Source organism: Rhipicephalus microplus, chromosome X (genome assembly GCF_043290135.1).
Source record: "Rhipicephalus microplus isolate Deutch F79 chromosome X, USDA_Rmic, whole genome shotgun sequence".
Lineage (NCBI taxonomy): Eukaryota > Metazoa > Arthropoda > Arachnida > Ixodida > Ixodidae > Rhipicephalus > Rhipicephalus microplus.
In genome coordinates, this window is record NC_134710.1 from 185,892,647 (window position 1) to 185,917,209 (window position 24,563).

General features: G+C 41.2%; 1 protein-coding gene across 3 annotated transcripts in view; it reads right to left on the reverse strand.

Moving 5' to 3' along the window:
* Window positions 1-9,409: 9,409 nt before the first annotated feature.
* The window catches only part of LOC119177257 (D-aspartate oxidase), a 60,234-nt gene continuing 45,080 nt past the window's right edge, over window positions 9,410-24,563 (reverse strand). For 2 of the 3 annotated variants that reach the window (XM_075878339.1, XM_037428698.2), the window contains 3 exons: window positions 21,361-21,478; window positions 13,490-13,588; window positions 9,410-9,743 (listed from right to left, as the gene is read on the reverse strand). In XM_075878339.1, coding sequence (XP_075734454.1) covers window positions 9,618-9,743; window positions 13,490-13,588; window positions 21,361-21,478 — 343 coding nt within the window. In that variant the 3' untranslated portion in view covers window positions 9,410-9,617. The remainder of the gene's footprint in view (window positions 9,744-13,489; window positions 13,589-21,360; window positions 21,479-24,563) is intronic. The other variant, XM_037428699.2, reaches the window with a different exon arrangement.

The window sequence follows — 24,563 nt, forward strand, 5'->3', positions numbered from 1 at the left end:
GCCCTAGCACATCGAGTCCACCACCGCAATCCGTTCCTGCAGTGGATACTCCTGTCCACCGCTACAGTCGCCGACAGCGAGGCCTTAGTCCCAAGGCGATCCCGCTCGAACTTCTCCAGCAACACACCGTACCAGGAGAAATGACTACCGGAGGGCCTTCACAGCTTACTGTTGATCAGCCTCTAATTCCTGAGACCTTCCACAGTGAGGCTTATGAAGACGTCGAGGACTGGTTAGCCCAGTATGAGCGAGTCGCCAAAGCCAACCGCTGGCCCACTGAACAAAAGCTATCGCTCGTCTACTTTGCTTTGGCAGACAGCGCTCGTACATGGTACGAGAACCAAGAGTCAACGCTGTCTTCGTGGGAGGAATTTCGGCAGCAAATTCTCGGGAAATTCGCGAACATCGACCGCCGTGATTCTGCTCTGCAGCTCATCAAGGCACGCATACAGAAACCAAACGAGAGCGTCGCCATGTTTGCGGAAGACATGGCCCGCCTATTTCAGCGGGCCGACCCTGAGATGCCTGAAGGTAAAAAACTCCGACATCTGATGAGGGGCGTAAAGGAAGAGCTGTTTGCCGGTCTCCTACGCAACCCACCAACAAGCGTAGTGGAATTCGTCAAAGAGGCTACAACAATCGAGCGAGCACTACAGCAACGGCGCCGATACCATGACCAACCAAACAAAACATCTCCCAGCCTCTCTGCTTTTGAGTGCCGGTAGTGAGTGTTCTCTGCGCGAACTCATTCGTGAGGTCGTTCGGGAGGAGATCCGAAACCTCCTTGTGACTCCGCAAGAAAATACCATGGCTTGCGTTGCAGAAGTTGTGCGGCAAGAACTCCGCCAGGCATTTTCGTTGCCTGAATCGCTCTCAGACCAGCGGTCTGTAAGCTACGCATCAGCTGTCCGTCGACTCACTCCAGTGTCGTACAACTCGTCACCACTGGCTTATCGTGACGTGAGCCAAGGGCCTTACAACGAGCCGTGGGCCCCAGCTCCCAATCCGCCGCAGCCGTATCCACAGTCCAACGTGCCTATGCAAACGGCGCCGATGTACACTCCGCCGACATCTGCATAAGGTATGCCCACCAGTCGACCATTCATCTGTAAGACGGACTTGTGGCGCACCGTCGACCGTCGACCACTTTGCTTTCATTGCGGAGAAGCCGGCCATATTTTCCGCAATTGCCCGTACCGAGACCGTAGACATCACAACTTTCTACAAACCTCCCCTCGTGCCTATTTCGATAACCGCCGTGACAGCAGTGCAGGCCCGCAAGCACAGCAACCCGAAGTGCCGTATTGTCGACCCCGCTCTCCTTCACCTGCACCGAACTCGCCACCGCAGCGCAGTTACTCCGAGGTGGTCCGGGGCAGATCTCCTAGCCCTCGTCGGGGAAACTAACAGCTGCGACCTTTGGGGGGAAGGTTGCCGCCCGTCGAGATGCTATCACACCCCCAACATCTTCTCTACGACGCGATACGACGAATGATACCGCGGATCGTACGACACACGATACCAAGGACGATACGATGTCACCGACATCAACGGAAATCGTAAGCGCCAATCTAGACATTTGTATAGACGGACGCCCAATAACAGCACTGGTAGATACTGGTGCGGACTTCTCTATTATCAGCCATAAACTCGCCGACTGCCTAAAGAAAGTAAGAACAATATGGACGGGCCCAAACATAAGAACCGCAGGAGATTAATTGGTGACGCCGACGGGCAAATGTACAGCTCGAATTAATATCGGCAGTTCAGATTTCGTCGCTACTTTCGTAATTTTACCGGAGTGCTGCAAAGACCTGATCTTGGGCATGGACTTCTTGCGTGAATACGGTGCCATTATCAACATTTCTGAGAGATCGGTTACGTTTTGGACGGCCCCAGATCAAGTTTCGGATGTGCCCTGTACAGACCAGCGACGTCAGCCTTTGCGCGTCTTCGAAGACGACGTGACCATCCCACCGCGGTCGAGTGCACTCGTGGCTGTGACATGTGACACGTCGAGCGATTCTGAAAACATCGCCGAGCAAATTCCAACACTGCTATTCAGCCATGGTTTATCTATCGCAAGAGGCGTCGTAAGCATAAAATGCGGACACACGCACGTCCTTGTTACGAACTTCAGCTCTGAACGCCGACATCTAACGAGGGGCATGGCAGTCGCGTACGTGGAAGAGCTCGCCGAGATGACAGACTGCCTAACTCTTGAAAAAGATAATTCAACTGATCTGACCCCCGCACCTCTATCTGTTGATATTGGCCCAAGTTTGCTGCCGGCGCAGAAGCAAAGTATCATGCAGCTTATTAACAAGTTTGAAGATTGTTTCTCTTCGATTTCCAGGGTCCATCAAACACCGCTGACGAAACATCGAATTATAACGGACGACATGACCAGACCCATCAGGCAAAACTCGTACCGGGTAGCTCCGCGAGAACGTGAAGCCATCGAAAAGCAGGTGCGACAGATGCTTGAAGACGACGTTATTCAGCCGTCGAAAAGCCCTTGGGCTTCGTCGGTTGTATTAGTGAAGAAAAAAGACGGCACCTTACGTTTTTGCGTGGATTACCGCAAGCTGAATCAGGTGAAAAAAAAAGACGTCTACCCACTTCCACATATCGACGATTCACTCGATCGACTACGCCACGCGCGTTATTTCTCGTCGATGGATCTAAGGAGTGGGTATTGGCAGATAGAAGTCGATGAAAGAGACCGGGAGGAAACAGCTTTCGTGACACCTGATGGCCTTCTTGAATTTAAGGTACTTCCATTTGGCTTGTGCTCAGCACCGGCAACGTTTCAGCGACTAATGGACACCGTACTATCAGGCCTCAAGTGGCAGACGTGCTTAGTGTATTTAGATGACGTCATCGTATTTTCTGCCACATTCGACGAACACGTCAGGCGACTGCACTCAGTATTTGAAGCTATCCGTTCCGCCGGACTAACACTTAAGCCGGAAAAATGCCATTTCGGCTTCGAAGAGCTTCTGTTCCTGGGGCATCTTGTCAGTAGTGAAGGTGTGCGGCCTGACCCTGAAAAAATAGCTGCCGTTACGAATTTTCCAGCGCCAACTGACAAAAAGGCGGTCAGACGGTTTTTAGGACTGTGTGCTTACTACCGACGCTTCATTGAGAACTTCTGGCGCATTGCCTCGCCGTTGACCCGCCTTACCAGAGAAGACGTCGCATTCGTATGGAATGAAGAGTAGCAAAAATCATTCGACGAGCTGCGGCAACGCCTTCAGAAGCCACCAGTCCTCGCACACTTTGATGATGACGCACCGACAACAGTGCACACCGACGCTAGCAATGTCGGCTTAGGAGCTGTACTCGTGCAGTGGCAGGACGGCGCCGAACGAGTAATTGCTTACGCGAGCAGAACTCTTTCACGTGCGGAAGAAAATTATTCCACTACGGAAAAAGAGTGCCTTGCGGTGGTGTGGGCGGTTATAAAATTCCGCCCATACCTGTATGGTTGTCCTTTTAATGTTGTCAGCGACCATCACTCCCTCTGCTGGCTGACGAATTTAAGAGACCCTTGAGGACGGTTGGCGCGCTGGAGCTTGAAGCTTCAAGAATTTGACATGACGGTGGTCTACAGATCGGGGAAGCGACATTCCGATGCTGATTGCCTTTCTCGTGCGCCATACGAACCTGCGACGGCAGAAGATGACGATACAGCCTTTGTCGGAGTTGTAAACACGGCAACTGTCGCACAGCTGCAACGAGACGACCCCGAAATAGAACCCATAATACGTTTTTTAGAGGGTCGCACTTTAGCTGTACCTAGACTGTTTGCGAGAGGGCTTTCGTCATTTTGCTTGCGCAACGACGTCCTGTATAAAATGAACTTCACGCCACACGGAAACGACTACTTACTTGTCGTCCCAACATCTCTAAGGAGCGAAGTATTACAGGCATGCCACGATGAACCAACAACCGGCCACTTGGGTTACACGTGTACGTTGTGCAGAGTGAGGCAGAAATACTACTGGCCAAGACTGACGGCGACCGTTCAACACTATGTTGGGACGTGCCTTGATTGCCAGCGCAGAAAAGTTCCACCCGTCAAACCAGCAGGCCTCCTCCATCCTATTGACGTGCCTGTTACTCCATTCGCTCAAGTCGGAATGGATCTTTTGGGCCCATTTCCAACCTCATCAGCAGGTCGCAGATGGATTATAGTAGCCACCGACTACCTCACTCGTTACGCCGAAACCAAGGCTTTGGAGAGGGACACGGCAAGTGAAGCAGCCCGATTTTTCGTAGAGAATGTGGTGCTGAGGCATGGTGCTCCAACAGTGGTAATAACTGACAGGGGAACTGCATTCGCAGCCGAACTATTACAGACAGTTTTAAAACTTAGTGGCACATCCCACCGGCGAACAATGGCGTATCATCCTCAAGCGAATGGTCTTATGGAACATCTCAACAAGACACTTGCGGATATGCTCTGCATGTACGTCGATGTGGAGCATAAAAACTGGGACGAGATCTTGCCGTATGTCACGTTCGCCTATAACACAGCTCATCAAGAAACAACAAGAACAACGCCATTCCGCCTTCTTCATGGTCATGAAGTCACCACTATGCTGGATGCTATGCTGCCGCACGAGTGCAAAGACGCTGAAACGGATGCTGATTATATCACTCAGCTGGCCGAAGAAGCCCGACAACTTGCACGGCTACGTATTAGTCGCCAGCAGGACTACGATTCAAGACGGTACAACCTTCGTCACCGACCAGTCTCCTACGAGCCAGGAGAGAAAGTTTGGATATGGACACCTATTCGGCGCCGTGGCCTCTCAGAAAAACTGTTAAGACGGTACTTCGGTCCCTATAAAGTTCTGCGACGTCTCAGTGACATTAATTATGAGGTTGTTCCTGATACTGCGCACTCTTCAAGGCGTCGAAGGTATGCTCCAGAAGTTGTGCACGTGGTACGCATGAAGCCTTATTTCTCCGAATGAACTCATGCGTTTCTAACGAGTACAAACCGCTTTGATTATAAAGCATCGGGATGATGCTTTCTTGAATGGGAGGCTAATGTCACGGCTAAAGGCCGAGAAAGAAGACAGAGGACGATGAAGTGATGAGCGTAGACAGCACCCATGGTTCCTCCGAGGAAGAAGAAGTCGAAGCGGCTGCTCTTTTGTTCTGTTAATACAGACCTCGTTTTTTCTGGTCGCACCGTCGTCCTGTATTCTGTTATTTTCACCTAGCGACAATATATATATATTGCTAACTTTCATCGCACACATCGCAGTGTGTGTATAGTTGCTGAACCAGCACCCTGCATATCAGCCGGGGGGGGGGGGGGGAGGGGGGGGGCAAGGGGGGCGCAAGCCCCCCCACTGGAAAAAGTTGGGGGGGCTGAGCCCCTCCACTTTCGACAGTGGTCACTGTCAGCTGCACGCTGGGGAAAACAACTAAGGCAAAATTTCCCTTCACTGTAATCACTCAATTAAATCTTAAGAGAAAACGAAAATATTACGGGGGAATGTAACAACATACGGATGACTTTCAAACATTTCAGCAGTGACGATTTTCTATGAAGGTTCTTTGTGTCGCTTGCTGTAGCACTGCACAGAAGGCTCGCGTTGAACAGTGGCCCTATATTATTACATAACTTGTTCATGTCTTGATTCTGCAGTGACTGGCCGATGCAGTTACAGATGGGAACGAACAAACTTTTTATGGACCAGTCAAAGCATTTTCTGCTTCAGGAAAATCATTTTCTTTCATCAAAAAGGATTGCCATCACCGCTGGTCTGTCGAAGCTTCTGGGAGCACGTAATTGCGACTAATCTTTCTAAATATTTTAGTTTTGCCGTACTGAAAGCGCCAAGAAAAGTTTCCGCTTTAATCTCCGATAAATCTGATCAGCCTTGTTTATGGAAACTTGGAGCCATGGAGGAAGCTTGCAAAGTGGCGCCGAATAAAGCAGTAGACTAGACCTCAGTGGGAAGCTGAAATAAGTAAATAGAAGTGCTCAAAATAACCTTGGTTGCTCTAGAAGTGCTTTAAATTTAAAAACTGAATTCTTTGAGAGCTGTTTTTAGTCATTAAAATTTCATTCAATGATAAAATATTTACTGTTGAGGAGGCTGCCATCAATATAATTGCATTCAAAAGCATCGCGTGTAAAATTATTTCATTCATCATACATGACAAACATATACGTGTCGTCCCAGTGCATGCCGATTAAAACTGACTGTCCTTTTTTTATGCTATTCAACAAGGGCTGTGTGTATGAAAAATCACATGAAACTGCGAGTGCGTCGAAGAAGTTGTCTCTCTCCTAATATATAAATATATATATATATATATATATATATATATATATATAGTCAAGAAATAAAGGAGCACACTTACGAAAATAAATTGTATACTTTTTTAGTCTACGTTTAGGCCGTGGCACGGCCTTCGTCAGGATGAAGTATATGTGGACCGGACCCACAGAACTTCTTTTTTGAATCATAATCACACACACACACACACACACACACACACACACACACACACACACACACACACACACACACACACACACACACACACACACACACACACACACACACACACACACACACACGCACGCACGCACACACGCGCACACACACACACACATCAAGGAATGTACAGGGGAAGTTATTAGAACCAATGGAATGTAAATAAGAATAAAGAAAAGTGGATGAAAAAATAACCAGCCGTGAGCTGCTCACGGCTGGTTATTTTTTCATCCACTTCATCCACTTTTCTTTCTTCTTATTTACATTCCATTGGTTCTAATAACTTCCCCTGTACATTCCTTGGCATTACTGTCTGTTAGATCTCATTAATATTGTGTCAAAACACGAAAAAACGAGCCCTTAGGTATACACTTCTTTCCCTTATTTCATTTAACGAGGGTCTCGTACTGGCAGACTTGGTGTCATTAGGTTGTATACGAGGGACTATTAATCAGCTGCCTGCTCGTAATAAGTTCACGTGCTACGTGACGCCAAACATGCGCATAAAAGAGTGGTTCACACTCGTCACTTGGCTTATAGATAGCGCTGACTGACACTCCTCCTTCTAAATTCACATATAAACCCCAAAAAAGTGGATGGAGGGAAGGCCGCTGTGATAGCTCAGTGGTTAGAGCATCGAACACGTTATTCGAAGGTCGTAGGTTCGTTTCCTGCTCACGGCTGGTTATTTTTTCATCCACTTTTCTTTCTTCTTATTTACATTCCATTGGTTCTAATAACTTCCCCTGTACATTCCTTGGCATTACTGTCTGTTAGATCTCATTAATATTGTGTCAAAACACGGAAAAACGAGCCCTTAGGTATACACTTCTTTCCCTTATTTTATTTATATATATATATATATATATATATATATATATATATATATATATATATATATATATATATAGTTATAGGATATGGCACAACGGGAGCGTTGTCAACAAGGATAAATATATTTATTTCCCAACAGTTTCGGGAGGGGTCCTCCCTTCATCAGGGGATGAGTTATATATATATATATATATATATATATATATATATATATATATATATATATATATATATATATATATATATACCAGCTGACAAGTGTGGTAGATTAGCCCCCCCCCCCCCCACTCCCAAAAGAGTTGGTAAGCCACTGCCCTGCATACGAAGAGTAATTAAGCAATATGGCTGCTGTACTGCCGTCTCTCAGTTTGCCCTAATGAACACAGTTATACCACACACTGACGCTCCATTATGGACACATGTTCAGATGCGAGCAACCAAACAAAGAGAAACGTTAGTAAGCAGCCCAATAAAGGAGTGAGGAAGAAGCCTGTGCACTATCCACGAACTCTTCAGTCTACATTGTTGACAGTACTTAGAGAACCAACACAAAACACCACAGTCTGTGTAGTCACTAAATGCTTCATATTGGTGATCATTTTCAAGTGTGCTCCCACTCATATGGGCACTCCTGCATTCATTGGTCATAAATACAATCACAGCAGAGATTAGCAGAAGTGATTGATGACTGAGGACCAAAGTTATGACTAGCACTCAAAGCGCGAGCTTTAGGATGGGCTGTTTTTTGCCATTTCAAAATATGAATTGTGCCTGCCATTAGGTATTGGCATGCTCAGGAACATGAGGGCCATGAATTGAAGTTTTGATTCTCCAGTCTTTGGCACTTGCGCTATTCTTCTGTTGTAGTTGTAGTTATGTATTGAGAAAAATAAAGCAACACAAACACACATAGTTAGAAATTTTTCTGCCTGTGCTCAGTTATTGCATACATCCACAATACATTACCGATGTTATCCCATACTGAATTAAATTTAGTGGGATATATAACAGGAGCAAAAATAATATTTTACACTCTGAGGGAAAAAGATTTATTATTTCACCACCTAGCCATGAGTCTGTAAATGTCAAAATTCAGATGGCATTGAAGTGAAGCAATTTCTAATCCAGTTTTTTTGCATACAGTTTGTTCATCAATTATACTTGGTTTTACAGAGCAGACCATTTTCAGCATGTCCATAATTTTTTGCTAACATATTAAGGATAATTTGCATGATAGTGATATATGCATTTCCTACAAGCCTCATCCCACACAAAGTTTTGTATAGTATTATGAAATAATTGCCCTTTTGCTCCATTCTTTCTCAGATTAGCACTTTCTAAGAGTTGCTTCCATGTATTTTGCAATACCCATTCTGGATACATATGCAAATCCTGTAGAAATATTTTTGATTACTGAAATCTTGAAGGCAAACCATTATAGGTTTTTTCGGGGTATAAAAAACTGCTTTAATGTTGAGATAAAATTGATCTTTCCTGAATTTCAAAAAGTTCATGTGTAGTAGTTTGATCACTTCTGTTTTTTAGATCAGTTACCTCTGTCTATAATTTTGACAGGTTCAATGCTACTAAGGGTGAACTTTTTCTTTAGATGTGACGAAACAATAGCTGAATAATAATATAATATGTAAGTCTTCTCCTAATAAGTTATCAAGTGTTCTTGCACTTGCCTAGATTTAAGTTACCAGTTCATGTTCATGCAAGACTTCAAGAGGTAATTTTAATTGTTTATGGCAGACTTCTTCTCCCTTGCTGGCAGCTTCAAGAACCTACTTTATGAGAACAACAAATGTTATATAGCCTTTCAATGTTTCCATGTTCAGCACGAAGGAGAGGGAGCCAGGAGGGCAGCTTCCCTCCCAGAAATTTCAGCCTGTTGGCCCAATGGCACCAAGCCACATCACTTATAAGGTAGCTGTAGTGTATACTTCACCCACATCTCTGGCCCCCTCTCTAAATGACCTGGATGTCATGGCTGCCTCCTAGGGGAAAAAATCTTGGTGCTGTCCACGGCTTTTCTGCAACACAGGCACGTTTTCTGTGATTTTTATTTCATAAAAATTTGTTTTGCTTTTGAAAGCAAATACCTTATACACAAATGCTATCACTGGTGGCTCTGCAGTGCCAATAAATCTTTTTTTTCCTTCAATGTTTGTTTTTATTTCAAATCACTCTGCCATAAGGCTTTGTATGATTCTAGCCTAGCTTACCATCTAAAGAAAGTTACAGTTGTCACATCTACAATTTTGCAGGCACACTAGCCATTTTTTGTTGCAGCATATCACTAACAAGGTGCGTTGCATGGAGTGCTGTACCCCAGGATGTATTTATTCCGTGTGCTCCATGGCCATAGTTGTGAACCACCTTCAAGAGATAGATAAAAAAAAATAAAACATGAAATGAGTGCACACTTGTTTATGCTGAAGCTAACAAGTTTAAGCAATGTGTATAATTAGACAATGGTGCTCCATGTTTTTAAATATGTTGTAGTATAACAGAGACAGACACATTAACAATAAAAGAGTGGCTACTTGGGCTGCTTGGTATTGTATTTTTGAAAGAAATATACTTTCTTAGCATTTTTTTAGTGTGCAGGAACCATATTTGTCTTCTTTCTGAAACGTTCTCTGCACACTAAGAAAGTATATTTCCTTTAAGAACATCAAAAGTCTTTCACTTACTCATGATAATGCTATATATATTATACTAAAATATTCAAGTTCAAGCGAGGAAGTCAACACCTCCCTTTCCAACAACAGACTATATATGTTGTGCACAAATGTTAGATGTGCAATTGTTATGCTCATGCAAATAAAAAATTTTAGGTTCAAAGCGAACAGTGATTTTGATCAAATAATTTCGAACCAAATTCGAATAGTAGGTATGACATATAAAAAAAATGGCCATAACCTGCACAATATTTTTGAAAAATTGAAACAAGGCCTCTGTGTAAATGCCATTTTTTTTCATTAAAAAAAATTGAAACATTGAATAGTAGCAGTATTTGACTTTTGGAAGAATACAAGTGATAACCTGTGAAATATGTAACATTTTAAAATTTACTTAGAGTATAGTATAAGCTGGCATAACAAGCTTTTAAACTTCAAGAAATGATGAATCAATTTGACAGTAATGCAGTTAAACAAACCCCTTTATTAATGGCTTGCTCCAAGCAGCAATTCTTGTCTTTTATATGAGATGTCTCTTAATGAACAGGATACCTCTTATGCATCGTCTTATCAACCCATATTTTGCTGTAGGCACACTGGTGTCACTTATACCCATTTGTCTCTAATATCAGTGTCCATTATAGAGGGGTCCGACTGTACGTTGATTTAACTTTGAAGTATGGCTTCGCAACCATGCAGATTTCTCTTGGATGTGTTTTCACGGCTTAGCATTTCTTTAGTGCAGTGAAGTTACCTTTACAAAAAAAAATAACAAACAAAATTTATAAATATATTAGATAAATGTTTTCACAGTTTAACTTTTCTACACTGCAGCGAAACCAGTTTTACAGAAGATTGCATGTGAACTAATTTACATACATCTATTTGTTCATTGCAAATACTTCATAATTTTCAATAATTGAATACTGCACTATTCGTTCGAATATTCGACAGATTCAAATATTCATACAAGCCTAGGAATTATGTAACCTGGAGCCAGTAAATAAAAGAAATTTATGTGTATCCCATGTATTGTGAGAATTAGTGTAAGTGAAGAATTTTTTTCAGCCTCATACTAGCTTCAAACTTATCATTAATTATTGCTTTACCAAAACAAATAATTATTTTATTTGTCTGGAAATGCTAGCTGTGATAAGTTGATTCTGAGTGGCAATGGCAAGAATTAATCATGATGTGCCTTTACATTGTGTTTATTCAGTATGTTTGAGGACCGACCAATAAAATGACTTTTTTGCACGTGTTTTCTTCATTTCTACAAATGAATCCACTTTTGAATTAGCATCTTGAAAATCACTGACTGCCATGGGCAAAGAATGGCAAAGCGAAAAAATGAATAATAATAACAATAATTGTTGGGGTTTAATGTGCCAAAACCCCATCGTATGATTATGGGAGATGCCGTAGAGGAGGGCTCCAGAAATTATGACTACCTGGGGTTCTTTAGCATGCACCTAAATCTAAGCACGTGGGCTTCAAGCATTTTTGCCTCCATCGAAAATGCGACCACAACGGCCGGGATTCAATACCGCGACCTGCGGATCAGCAGCCGAGTTCCTTAGCTACTAGACCACTGTGGCGGGTAAAAAACTAAGAATGCATTAGATTATGCAATCAGTGATCTAATGCTGGGCAACTATTGGGACCCAGTTAACATTGCACTACAGATATACAGGATGTTTTTTTTAACCAATACACATTTTTTTAATAAAAATCCTACTACAGTAAAGCTCTTGTCATTTTCAAGCATAAACTCCATGTTAGGCAGAAGTACTTTGCTGCAGGTAATTAGCATGACACTGTTGTGAGCAATTCACAAGAACTCATAATTAACTTTTTGATTATTAACTTGAGGGCAAGTGTTTATATTACAAAGTTATAGTGCATGCCAATTCACAGCATAGTTATTTTTTAGAAATCACACAAGTTGCACATAGTTAGAGATATTCATGATCGAACTTCATGGGCGAAATTGAATTGATCACACCTGGAGGTTGCTATTTCAATTTTTCTATGCAAAGTTCGACAAAAAGAGAAAAACATGATATACTGCACGCAAAAGCAAGCCATTGCCCCAACACAAGTGAGATGGCTTGCAGCTTTTCACAATAACATGTGGCCACGGCACTCCGTCATTCTAATTTTATCACTTCCATGTGAGGGGTAGTTCTCTGTCTGGCCTGGTAGAAAGGTTGCACTTTGTGCACGTCTTGAGTGATCAGTTTTGATTTTGCCTGTCAAGTTCAATTGTGAATATCTTGAACTACATGCAACTTTTGCGATTTGTAAAAAATAGTTATGCTATAAATTGGCACAAACTACAACTTTGTAACATAAGCACTTGCCCTCAAGTCAATAATTTAAAAGTTAATTTAAGAATTTTGTTAATTATTTGTAACAGTGTCATGCTAACTGCGCCAAAGTGTTTTAACCTCGACATGGAGTTCATGTGTGAAAATGACCGGAGCCTTACTACCATAGGATTTTTATATAAAATCTACATAGGTTAAAAAAAAACACCCTGTATATTACTGATCAACATCAAGTGCCAAATTCTTACTGAAATATTTGGCCCAAAATCCGACAGAACAAACTCAGGCTCCTTCTGATACATCACCCATTCGTATGTCTTCCAAGGTATAACAATAATGATACTTGGCCCACAGACACCACATTGTTGAAAAACAGGCCACTGACCAATGTAAAAACAAAAGAAGAATGACGTTTCGGGATCCGTAAGGATCTCTTGTTCACCACATGTACTACAATCCATTCTTATTAATGAAAGAAGGAGTAAGGGGCCCGATTTTTTATGTTAAATATGTAGCCTAATGAAGCCAAGGAAGAGATAGAAGTATTAGAGTACGTAGCCTTTAATTGCTAGGTAGTAAGTATCACATAAAGGAAAATTAAGTAATGTCAACAAACAAAAACTTGTCACTAGCATAGACTGGAACCATAACCTTTAAATTTCATGTCCAATGCTCTGCCAATAGAGCTACAGTAGCAGCTGTTCTCTTGTGCACTATATCAGATATTTCTGCATGTGTGCTCCTTAAAGCATTAGCCAACGTTACTTGTAGCCATATTGGTGAATGTTGTACATTCTTTTGCTGCCAATTGCTTGCCTAGTGTAGCACATAAGCAAGATAAGCAAGTGTTGAAAAAAATGCAGAGAGGAGCATGTGGTCTATAACATGTGACCATCCAAATTAGCATGTGAACATATATATGATATCATGCTGGCAGAAGGAAATTATGAACTTGCATAAAAAATTGTCATCCCATAATTTGGCATACCTATTTTGAATTTGTGTTATATATTTACAAACTTACAGTAAGACAAACATTTCCTGTGGCTATGACATGTTTACAACATTGAGACTATGCTGTTATAAAGTGCAGAAGTTGACATAACAGTACCTTGCACTGGTTGCTGCCACTCCCAAGAACTTCTGCCTCAATTCTGATTGGCTGACGAAAAGGGCGCAGTCCTACCCAGTCTTCAACCACTTTAGCATCCTAATCAGGGAGGCACACAGACATTAGTCAAGCTCCTAAAGTTACACATACTGAATGTGCTGAGTTAACAGACCATATAAAAGAAAATGAAAGTCACTTGAAAATTGATGGGTTTGATTAGGTGCATGTAACTTTCAAATACTGCTACTTTTGTCCACAGTCAGCACAGCAATCCTACAAACTGTAGATAGCTTGATGAACAAGATTTATGCTTAATACTACAAGCAGAAATTTTAATTCTAAGATATGTTTGGTAAGAGACAGCTTACAAGCCATCTCGCTCCCGACTAACTAGATTATGAAAAGCATATATATCCAAGGCATTGAATGAAAGTTTTTGTGTTCAAGGAGTAAGTTGGTGCACATCTTGACCACAATGAAGAAAAATCAGTTCCAAGATATCGTCTTGAAATAAAAAATGCTTCCTTTTCAATAAAAATTAGCACAAACTGTATAAAGTCACACGAGGCTGGGTCACAGCAGATCTGGTGGGCACCTAGATGGTCCTGTCTTGGCTTGGCCTCTCTCTCCTCTTTCTTTCCCGACCCTTGCTATACTGTACAATATATACACAATCAATGCCTCCTAGAAAAAGTATGCCTAGAACGTCGCTCTCTTTCAAGTGGCAGCTTCCTGCCAGCACGAAGTCTCGGAGGTCATGCCGCCTGCTGCGTGTTGCGACCGTCCACTGCGTGAGAACGCTCGCCTCCGTACCGCTCGGTCACGTGACATTACCGTACCACTCGGTGACCTGACATTACCGTACCACTCTGTCACGTGACATCACAGATGCTCGGAGGGGACTGTGAGAGCACTGCTATGTTCACAGGGGGCGGCTGCCTCTTCGTACCGAAGGGGGAGGATAAAATCAGAGGGTATGGCAGCACGTTCGCGGCTCATGTTCCAGGCATAATTTTTTTAAGAGGCATTGATATGATTACGCTTTCTCTCTCTTTTTTTTTTAAAGTCACGGGATTGAATCTGGGCTGCAGTGGCTGCATTTTCAATGTAGGCAAAAATGCTGTAGGCCTGTGAGCTCAGATTTGGGCGCACGTTAAAGAACACCATATGGTCAAAATTTCTGAAGCCCTCCACTACGGCGTCTCATAATCATATGGTGGTTTCGGGACGTTAAACTCCGCATATCAAATAAAATCTTGTTTTTTTTTTTTTGCCTCAATATATCTCTTTTTTATCTCTATTTGCTTCTCTGTCTATATTTTTCGATTTCCCTTCACTTTCTCTTTTTTTCTTTCTATGTCTTTGTTTCTCTCTCCTTCTGCAGACCTTCTCTCACCCTCTTACCTGTTTCACTCCTTGACCGCACAGTTCTACTGTAAAGCTATTATGGCACATACGTGCCATAGAAATTGGGAAAACCTTACTACTCGCAACACCAGTCAACTAAAAATTAACAAGGGAACACACGAGCAGCAAACCCTGATTAATGGTCACATCTTTCAGCTTCTCTTATTAACCATCTGTAGAGAGTAAGACTGTACAGATGGCAGTGAGTGAGCACGTGCCAGCTCACATAGCTGACAATTTTTTATCTATGACACATGACCAACCTCAAATAACAGCTCTGCTGTAAAATAGTTATTCTTAAAAGATAATAATCAATTTTTAGCCCATTATTCATTAAGTTTCACAGTGGTAGGCAGGTTTACCTTTATAATTGTGCTTTCAAATGACCACTGAGAAAAAATTTTTTGCAATTTTTTTGGTCAAAAAAGTATGCCAGGTTGCCTGACATATGGTCCGTTTACAAAGGCTTTCCTGAACACAAAGAGAGGGGATGTGTGAGCCTGAGCAACGTGAGCCAATGTGTGAGCCTGAGCAACGTGAATATTCACATTGTACTTGTCTTGCCAAAAGCTATAGTTGATGGGCTTTAAAATAAATTATGGGGCTCTCTTTTTTTGTCTGCACTATAAGAGAATGGAACACTCTGCTACCGCAAATAGCCTGTACTGATTTAAGTGATAATTTTTTTCCATGCTTTATGAATGTTTTTTATGTGTTTAATTATATGTACTGTACCCTCCCTGCTGTAATGCCTTATGGCGAAGCAGGTACTTAATAAATAATAAGTAAAAAAATAAATGCAAAACAAGAACATGACAGTGAGGAGCATCTTAGTTGGGGACTTAATATTATTTGTGACTTCTAGCTGGGTTTATATTATGCATATTTAATCTAAGCACACAGGCGTTTTTACATTTCACCACCCTCACAATGTGGTCACTATGTTGAGAATCAAACTTGCAATTTTGTGCTTAGAAGTGCAATGTCACAGCCGCTAAACTACTGAGACATGCAGTTGGTGGAGTAATAAGAGAAATTCAGTTAAAACTATGCCCAGCCATCTGAGGTGACAGCATGAGGTACAGAATTGACTGCAACAATGTGTCAAATGCAAGGAAGCAGAAAGCAAAGAGATGTATTGCTTGACATGCATTCCCACATTTAGGGACATGATGACACTGACTCACACACACTGAACCAGCCTGATGCACATGCATCTGCAGTTGGTGATAAGGTGACCACTGCCTCCGATTTTCATGATGTGTAGAAGTAAGCTTGTAAACAAACTCTGCACCCAAGAAGCTGTGCTCCACTTATCGTCACGTAACAGTGTTATCATGATATCAGTGTTATTGTTACATAACAATATATGTTTTCAAATAGTCATAATAAAAAAGAAATGATGATTTTTTATGTGCTCAAGAAATTCTGGCTCAAGAATGTAATTATGGAGTCAGAAGCTACGAAATATTGAAAAGCCATACGTAATTGACAGCACTAATTTAAGCTAGCGGTTCCACTGCCGCCATCTCCTCATACAGACACCAGACAACACCACTAATATGTTTGGAAAAAGAATGAAAATTGTGCGCGCAAGTACGGTTAGCATCGAATCAGCCAACAAAAGGCTGAGAGCACAAACCTGGATGTATCTTCGGCCAACTCTTGACAATAGGCCGACTGTTGGCATCGTTTCAATGACATGAGAAAAGATGCCCTAGCTACAGTCGGAAGACATAAATCGGCATAGTTTCGCTCTAGTGTAAACGTACCTTAAGCACTGAGGCGTGCTGCCGCAAGGGTTCAAGAAATTCTGGTTGTGTTTATGAATCAACGATTTCCCTTTCTCTATAAATAAAGAAGAAGAACGTTTTTGCAGTCACTTCCTTGAGAAAGTTTGTCACTGGCTCCGAACACCACTGGTGTCGGGTCGCACGAGACAGCCTGCACCATGTTCACGTTTGTAAAAGTTAAAATTATGGTCACCGCTACAATTCTTGGTTCGACTGTCAATATAGTATGGGTTCTGCACAAGTTCTGCTTCAGCTGATACCCATTTTCTCTCCATTCAGGTGCACCCCAGAAAGCTCCTTTCTTTTGCTCTCACACTAGCATTATTTAAAGCCCTTTTTCTAAGCCTTGAAATGGCATAAAAAGGTGCTCTCGAAAGGCTGCCACATTTACAGCTACAGCACTATGAGCCTCACGCATCCCAAAACAGATATATGTGTGTGTGTATTTTTGTTTTTGTTTTTGTAACATGGTTATTTTAAAACTGCATGAATATGAACAATCATCAGAGTGACATCAGCGATGCTGTAGTGCTAACGTGCCTGCTTCTGCAATCGCCGATGCTAAGCTGCATTAATGTAAGCTTGAACATGAGAGCAAGACTACTACCAGAAATGCCGACTCATGATAGCTATACCGTACCTGCCGTGGATCAGCTGGAAATGTATGTTTTGAGAAATACAGTTATAGTAACGGCACTCCCCACAGCTACCATAACTTTGCGCTAGATGATGAAAGTGGGAGCAGTATTTTTTAATGCGAGCCCATCAAATAATCAGCGAACACAGCCGTGTATCAAATAAGGGATGCTAGGAAGCACCTGAACGCTCTGTAGTGGCACGTGAGCACATATTGGTATCATATTTCGCGTGTTTTGTGTCCTTTTGTTTTTTTCCGGGAAAAGTGACAAATTTCAGCACAAAATAAGTGCTGCATTCTGAATTTGTTTAATAAAATATGCTGTTCAGACTTGGAATGAAGAAATTAGCAAAACAAATTTAATTATTTAATGCTCAGCTACAAAAAATACAAGTTTTACATTCACACGGCTACCAATAATATACTGAAGATAAAACTTTCATACAGTGCATGTTTTTAAATTACAAGCATTTCTTTGCATACTGCAAGCACTTTTGGTGTCTATCTACGTATCTATCTATTTAGCCGCCTACGTCTGGGTGCTCTCGTGATCACCTTCTTAACTTAGAATATACCAAAATAAGTATGGGAAGGCAAGATAGTCTGACAAACATGACTCACTGGTCATGACATGAATATGTCACAGTCCCTTCACGTACGTCGTCAAACCCTTTTAGCCAGATGTGTGGCACATACCCATGGGTGGGTATGTGCCACTGTATGCGGGTATATGTCACAGGTCATTGACAGTTTATATCAACCCAGGAACGGCAAGTACACACATGGGTACTTTTAATATGTGAGCATTAAGAAAAAGCCAACATCAGTAGCATTGACCCAATGAATGCAAAGAAAAAATGTCAGAATTCCAGCAGGGAGTGAACCCCAGCATCCTGTGTAGCAATCAAGTATTCTACCACAAAGCCACGCCAGGTCTCACAACTGCTTTGCAAATAAACTGCAATGTTTGTGAACCGTTCAATTAGGGATGCAGTGCTGGTTATCCAGTTTTATAAACATTATATATGTACGCCTACGATACAACCGTCACATCGAGTTAAAATCAACTCTACTTAAGCGCAATCCATTGAATGCAATTGACAGTTTATATCAATTAAGGAATGGCATGAACAGACATTGGTTATTTTATTTTGAGAGCATTAAGAAAAACCGTGCATTTCTAAGAAATGAATGATGGTGAGTGCTTGAAGCTAGAGGTCCTAAGGTCCATAATGTCTACACTAAAGTCGCCCACTTGAATAAAGGATTAACAGATAGATGAACGAACACATGGATGTATGCACAGATGCACGGATGTTCGGACAGGCAAATAGACAGCTAGACGAATGCACAGACAGACAGACAGATGAATGGGCAGATGCATACAGATGCAGACAGACCCCGTCGTTTGTGTGGCAAGTGGATGTTCTACCACACAGCTACGCATCGGCTTGGGGACACAGTGAAAATAACTTCCTCTGCTTGAAAATGCAGTGAAAGTAACCTTCATGCTTTACAAACACATGTGTCCTTTATGTAATGTGTGCTACAAGCGTACATTGCCATCGGGTGTGAGAACATGTGATTATCATAATGACTTCATGGTTTAAAGCTGGTCACCCACTACAAAAGACACACATATTACTGCGCCTATTCACTTAAGGTCACGTAGTCGGTACATAGCAAGTGTAAATAAATGAATAAATAAATCCATTTTTGTGTTGTGCTTGCAATGCTTGCGCTATAGAAAGAGCAATACACATATTTCTTCTGGACTTTATTTTGGCTTACACAGGCGTCGAGAAGTTTGTCATAGAGCTTGCCACAAACGTTCTTCAGCAAAACATTCGTCTGCACTGCAGGATGTGTTTTAGCACTTTTTCACTCAAGTGGCCGCTCTCATAGACTAAGAGTCAGATTACTTTTTATTGGCCAGCAATTGTACTGTCAGAGCTTGGTAACGACCCGACATTATTTGGCCACTGATAGCAGTTTCAGCTGTGTAGCAAACTCCTCTAATACAACGTAGCTGTGAAAATCGGAGTTATTGATGGGTAGACCAGATCTCCTTGGCCAAACTGCTTCTCGACATCTTAGCATTCATGAGCGGCGGAGACAGTGGCCGTCTTATGCTGAGTTGGCGCATCGCTGTATATTGCACAATTCAACTTTTTCAGGGCCCCGTAAACTGCATATCTTGAAATGTAGACCAGAATCAGATGGACATTCTGCATCGTTGACAGAACTTCGCTGCTTACAACAAAGATGCAGCTGGAATGTCATGCATCTACCTGCTTGCTTACCGATTCCCAGTGCTAGTCAGTACATGCAGACGGCAAAGTGCTCTGCAGGTTTACACTGTAGTATTTTTGGTGACCGAAAGGTTTTCCTGTGGCGTAGTGTATGTCCAAGCATTTTGGGGTGTTTCTACCCTTGGGAACTTGAGCAAAGCATCATGGTGTTCCCGATAAAGCTGCTACGTCATTGTGGCAGAAAGCGTTTGCACGGCATGTCAGTGTCCTTCCTTCACAATTTCAAACCTCACAGACACAGAAACACTCGCAGAAATGCACAAAGTACAAGCAACTAGAGAGCGAAGAGATGCTCATAGATAAAGACGCGCCGGGAAATGCCAGTTTTGCGGATGCATGACGAATGTGCAATATTTCGGCATACCTAAATTGTCTGTCGCTTGGTGTGACCAACTCATCGGTTGACATAATGCAAGCGGAAAGGGTACGTAACTAAGCCCTTTTCTTTCTACAGTTAGTGTTGGTTAGGTCCGGCGATTAGACTTAGCTACTGAGGCAAACACTGAAGCCTGGAGAAATAATCCATACCCGTTTTACCAGCTTTATAACGTTTAGTGGCGTTACATTAGACGAACATTAGAACTCACACGAAACTTGATTTTCTTTTTCATAGATAATGCTACCACCAATAAAAATTTATGATTTACCGAAAACATTTTATTTCAAGCAGTGTGTGGCCGAGTTAGTGAGCACAAGTATATACAAGACAAAATATGCATTTACTAATGTGCAATACTCATGAATTATCACCTAAAAGGAAAAAAAAGCCAGTCTCTACGAAACTGGCAAGCAGAAAAATTACCAAAATTCACTGCTGTCCTCTTGATTCGCTAATAAAGACATAAAAATTTTCTTTTCGTAAAATTCTAGAGAAGGGCCTACTGCTTGATTATATAGCAGTTCCGAGTTTCAGCTTGAATATATTTGTTGCTTTATTGGTAATGCATGACCAAGTAAAGCCATAAACTGTCCCACTGATGTAATAATTCATTATGGTTTTGTCAGAGTACAAAATAACTTTGCTTGTAAAATAAGTCTATTCTAGTTCACTAAACATCCTGGTCTATTCTAGAACCACTAAATGTTCTAACTCTACATTGAAAAGAAAGAAAGATATTCATTTACACATTTTTACTATTGTGTCTATTTTTATTTGGATCCACCATAAATAAGTTACTAATTAATTTATATGCAATATCTCTTCATAGAAACCTTGTGTAACACTTTGTCTAAAAGTACAGTAAATTTTGCTCTGTTATGCTGAACATTTTCACCATATTAGCAGTACAAATAGATGCTTGTACAGCAAAAACTGTTATTGTTGTTCACACTACTTTCATTGCTATTATGGTAAGTAACGCTTCAGACCAAGCAATAATACCAGGTGTCATTGGAAAGCAGAAATGCTAAGCTTTCCAAAATCACACAATTGAAATTTTACACTGAGTGCAGCAAGCACAATGCATCAGCAAACAATGCCTAAAAAGCGGAGAGGTTACTACTGGAAAGGGACTACCACCTTGAAGCTTCCCAACTGCCACTCAAATCTATGTCATCTGTCAGCCTAGTACAAACATTTAAGAAGCACGGTAATCCTCAGGCATGCTACTAGCATTCATGCGTAAGCATTCACGAAGATATTTACTCCCAATATAAAGTTCACATGAAGTTTAAAACATGAAGTTTACAATGCAACTAAAACAGTTATGCAAGTGAACATACCTTTAGACTTGGAAGCACTGCAGTACATGTGCTCCATATGTAGTCCCTGTCATGCTGCGAGACAGCCATATTCCAATCTCCAAGCTGCTTTGTGCCTCCCAGTGTGACATACTCTGTCCTGAAAATTGCCAACAAGTGCAAACCATGCACAATCGAAATGGGGTTTTGTCATAGTGCTTCTACAATTTGATAATTAACGAAAGGAGCCAAAATTGCCATTTATTCGTTTTGCATCACAACACTAAAAAGGGAATTGATATGAATTTCTCAGAAAGAAAGCTCCTCAGCTGACAAAAAAATTCTTCAATCTTGGAGGCTTCTACAGAACTTTTTTGCCAGTTTAATGAATAATAGGCAACAATGTGAAGCCTAGTGGGCATATATTTTGAATTAGTGGGCATATATTTTGATCTGGAATGCGAACAAAAAGCAAGGAAAAAAGGCTATCAATTTGTCTGGACTTCAGAGGGCAGAATCTTTGTGCGCAAACAGCATGACATGCGTGCAATATAAATCTCAATCGAGGATAACGTGACTAGAATCACGTAACACCCATTAACAGTAAGCAAGCGATGACACTAGTAAATCATGGCTGCTCACTTCATTTCTGAACATTTCAATAGCTTGGTACAAGTTGAGGAGTGCTTCCATAAAATACACGTTTCACTTTTTCACATGAATGAGAGAAGCCTGAGAAACAAACATGTAGAAATTGAGGCATACTTATCTCAGTTATATTGTTCCTATGATTTCTTAGCTTTCTCTGAAACTTGGTATTCAGATGACGTAGATGTGCACAATTTTGTCGATTATAAGCATGCTTCTGTTTCGTTTCGAGAGATGGGGCGGAGGTGTGTCCCTTTATGTTCACCAGCATAATCACTTCTACACCCTAATGGAGTTTACGTACATGTGCGATGATTTTGAAATGGTCACTATTGTGTGCCGCAACTTTGTTATACTTGTTCTTTACCATCCACCTCGGGCGGTACTTTCAAATTTTTTGACTATGTTGAAAAACTACTACATCACACCAACGCTAACAATTGGCACGTCATTATAGTTCGTGACTTTATTGTAAACCTGCTTTCCGATAGTCAAGCAAAATTTCAGCTACTTGAAGTTATACTAGCGAACAACTGCGATAACCTAATTCACCAACCCACGAGCGTTACCGGGCACAGTGATACGCTCATTGATTTTTGCTTAACAAGTGTACCAAAGGCTGAAACTTGTTCTGGCGTTCTAGCTACAGATATCAGTGCCCATTTATCTGTACTTGAAATTTTTCCAACTCATAACTCTTCGAAAAAAAAAAATTGTTCACTACAAGATACATAAATTAACGCAGCATCACTTTATTTCAGTCTCTAGTCTTGAGCACCGACTGGGAAGCGGTGTATTCAGAGCATAGTTCGTCTAAATCATATGAAATATTCGTGAATATTCGTGTCGAGTTATAATTCCACTTTTCCCTTGACAGCAGTCGTCAAGCATAGAAAGGCCCCGAAGGCATGGATCACGAGCGACCTTTATTATTCTATTAAACAGAAATAAAGAATATTCAGTAATTTTCCAAAAACACCTGATCTTTAAATATTGTAGGAATTTAAGAAGTTTAGAAATAGGTTAAATTCTGACCTCAAGAAAGCTAAACTTGTTTTTTCTGAATGCAAATTTGAAAGTGTTGCCCGGAATAGCCACAGAACATGGAAAATCTATCGTGAACTAACAAGCACTCCTTCATAAGGAGTACCACTGGAAATAGAAGTTAGCGGTGTAAAATACTCTGGTGACTCTTTGTTAACGATTATTACTTATTAAACGATTATTTTATCAACGTTGGCGCTGCTGAACCCTTCCATACTGTACACCCAGAGCAAAATTGTATGACGTACATGCATAGTGCAGTAAAAGACACGCTGTTCCTGCCTCCAACTTCAGAAGATGAAATAACATCATATCTAGGTTCCCTTGAAAATAACTCAGCAGCAGGGGAAGACAGCATAAAAGGGTTATCAGTTGAGGATGTTGCATATGCCATTGCAAAATCATTAACCCACATTTTCAACGAAATGATATCATCTCGTATTTATCCTGATAGGCTAAAATTGCTCGTGTGACTTTAGTTCATAAAGATGGCAAAATTCATGTGTTGGGTAATTATAGACCAATATCTGTGCTATCACTATTTTCTTAAGTTGCTGAGAAAATCCTGTGCACATGATTTAATAAATTTTTATTGGCAAAGAATGTTATTGTAGAGCAACTATTTGGATTTCAAAAGGAAAAATCAACAGAAAAGGCACTAGTGCGGATTAAAGATAAAATGACCAAAAGCATTGAAAAAAATTTATTTACAGTAGGTATATATCTAGATTTTTAGAAAGCTTTCGACTCCATCAAACACAAAACTTTATTCCATAAACTTAAAGCCTATGGCTGTAGAGGTAAAGCTCTAAATCTCATTCGTAGTTATCTGCAGAATCGTTTACAATACATTTGTCTCTCAGACACTAAATCTGAAAAAGCTGTAATCAAGTATGGGGTGCCTCAAGGCTCTGTTACTAGGCCCTCTACTATTTATAATATATGTAAATGACATCATTAATATCCATTTTATTGGCGAGGTCTTAATGTATGTCGATGACACAAGTGTTTTTTTTTTCTGGGGCTGATTTGATGGAGCTAGAGGCGATGTCAGACAACTGGTTGACTGAACTTAATCTTCAGGTATCTTCTAATCAATTAAAAATAAATGTTAAAAAGATGAAGGTCATGCTTTCCCATCCCAAGAATATATATATATATAGATTACAACATGAAACTGTATTATGGTGATTCTATGCTAGACCTCGTAGATGACCATTCATTTTTAGGCGTTACTTTTTAATCAAATTTAAGCTAGTCCCAACACGTGAACAATGTAAGAATGAAGGTACTAATTATGGTATGTAGGAGATTGATTACCAAGTCATAAAATTATGCAATCAGCACCCTGAAAGAATTTAATTAGCATGATCATGCACCAACTCTAGAAATGTCAAGTTAAAAACTCGGTCCTTCTTTAACATTCAAGATAAATTGATATTTTGTGCATAGTTGATTAATTGATTGATTTGTGGGGTTTAACGTCCCAAAACCACCATTTGATTATGAGAGACGCCGTAGTGGAGGGCTCCGGAAATTTTGACCACCTGGGG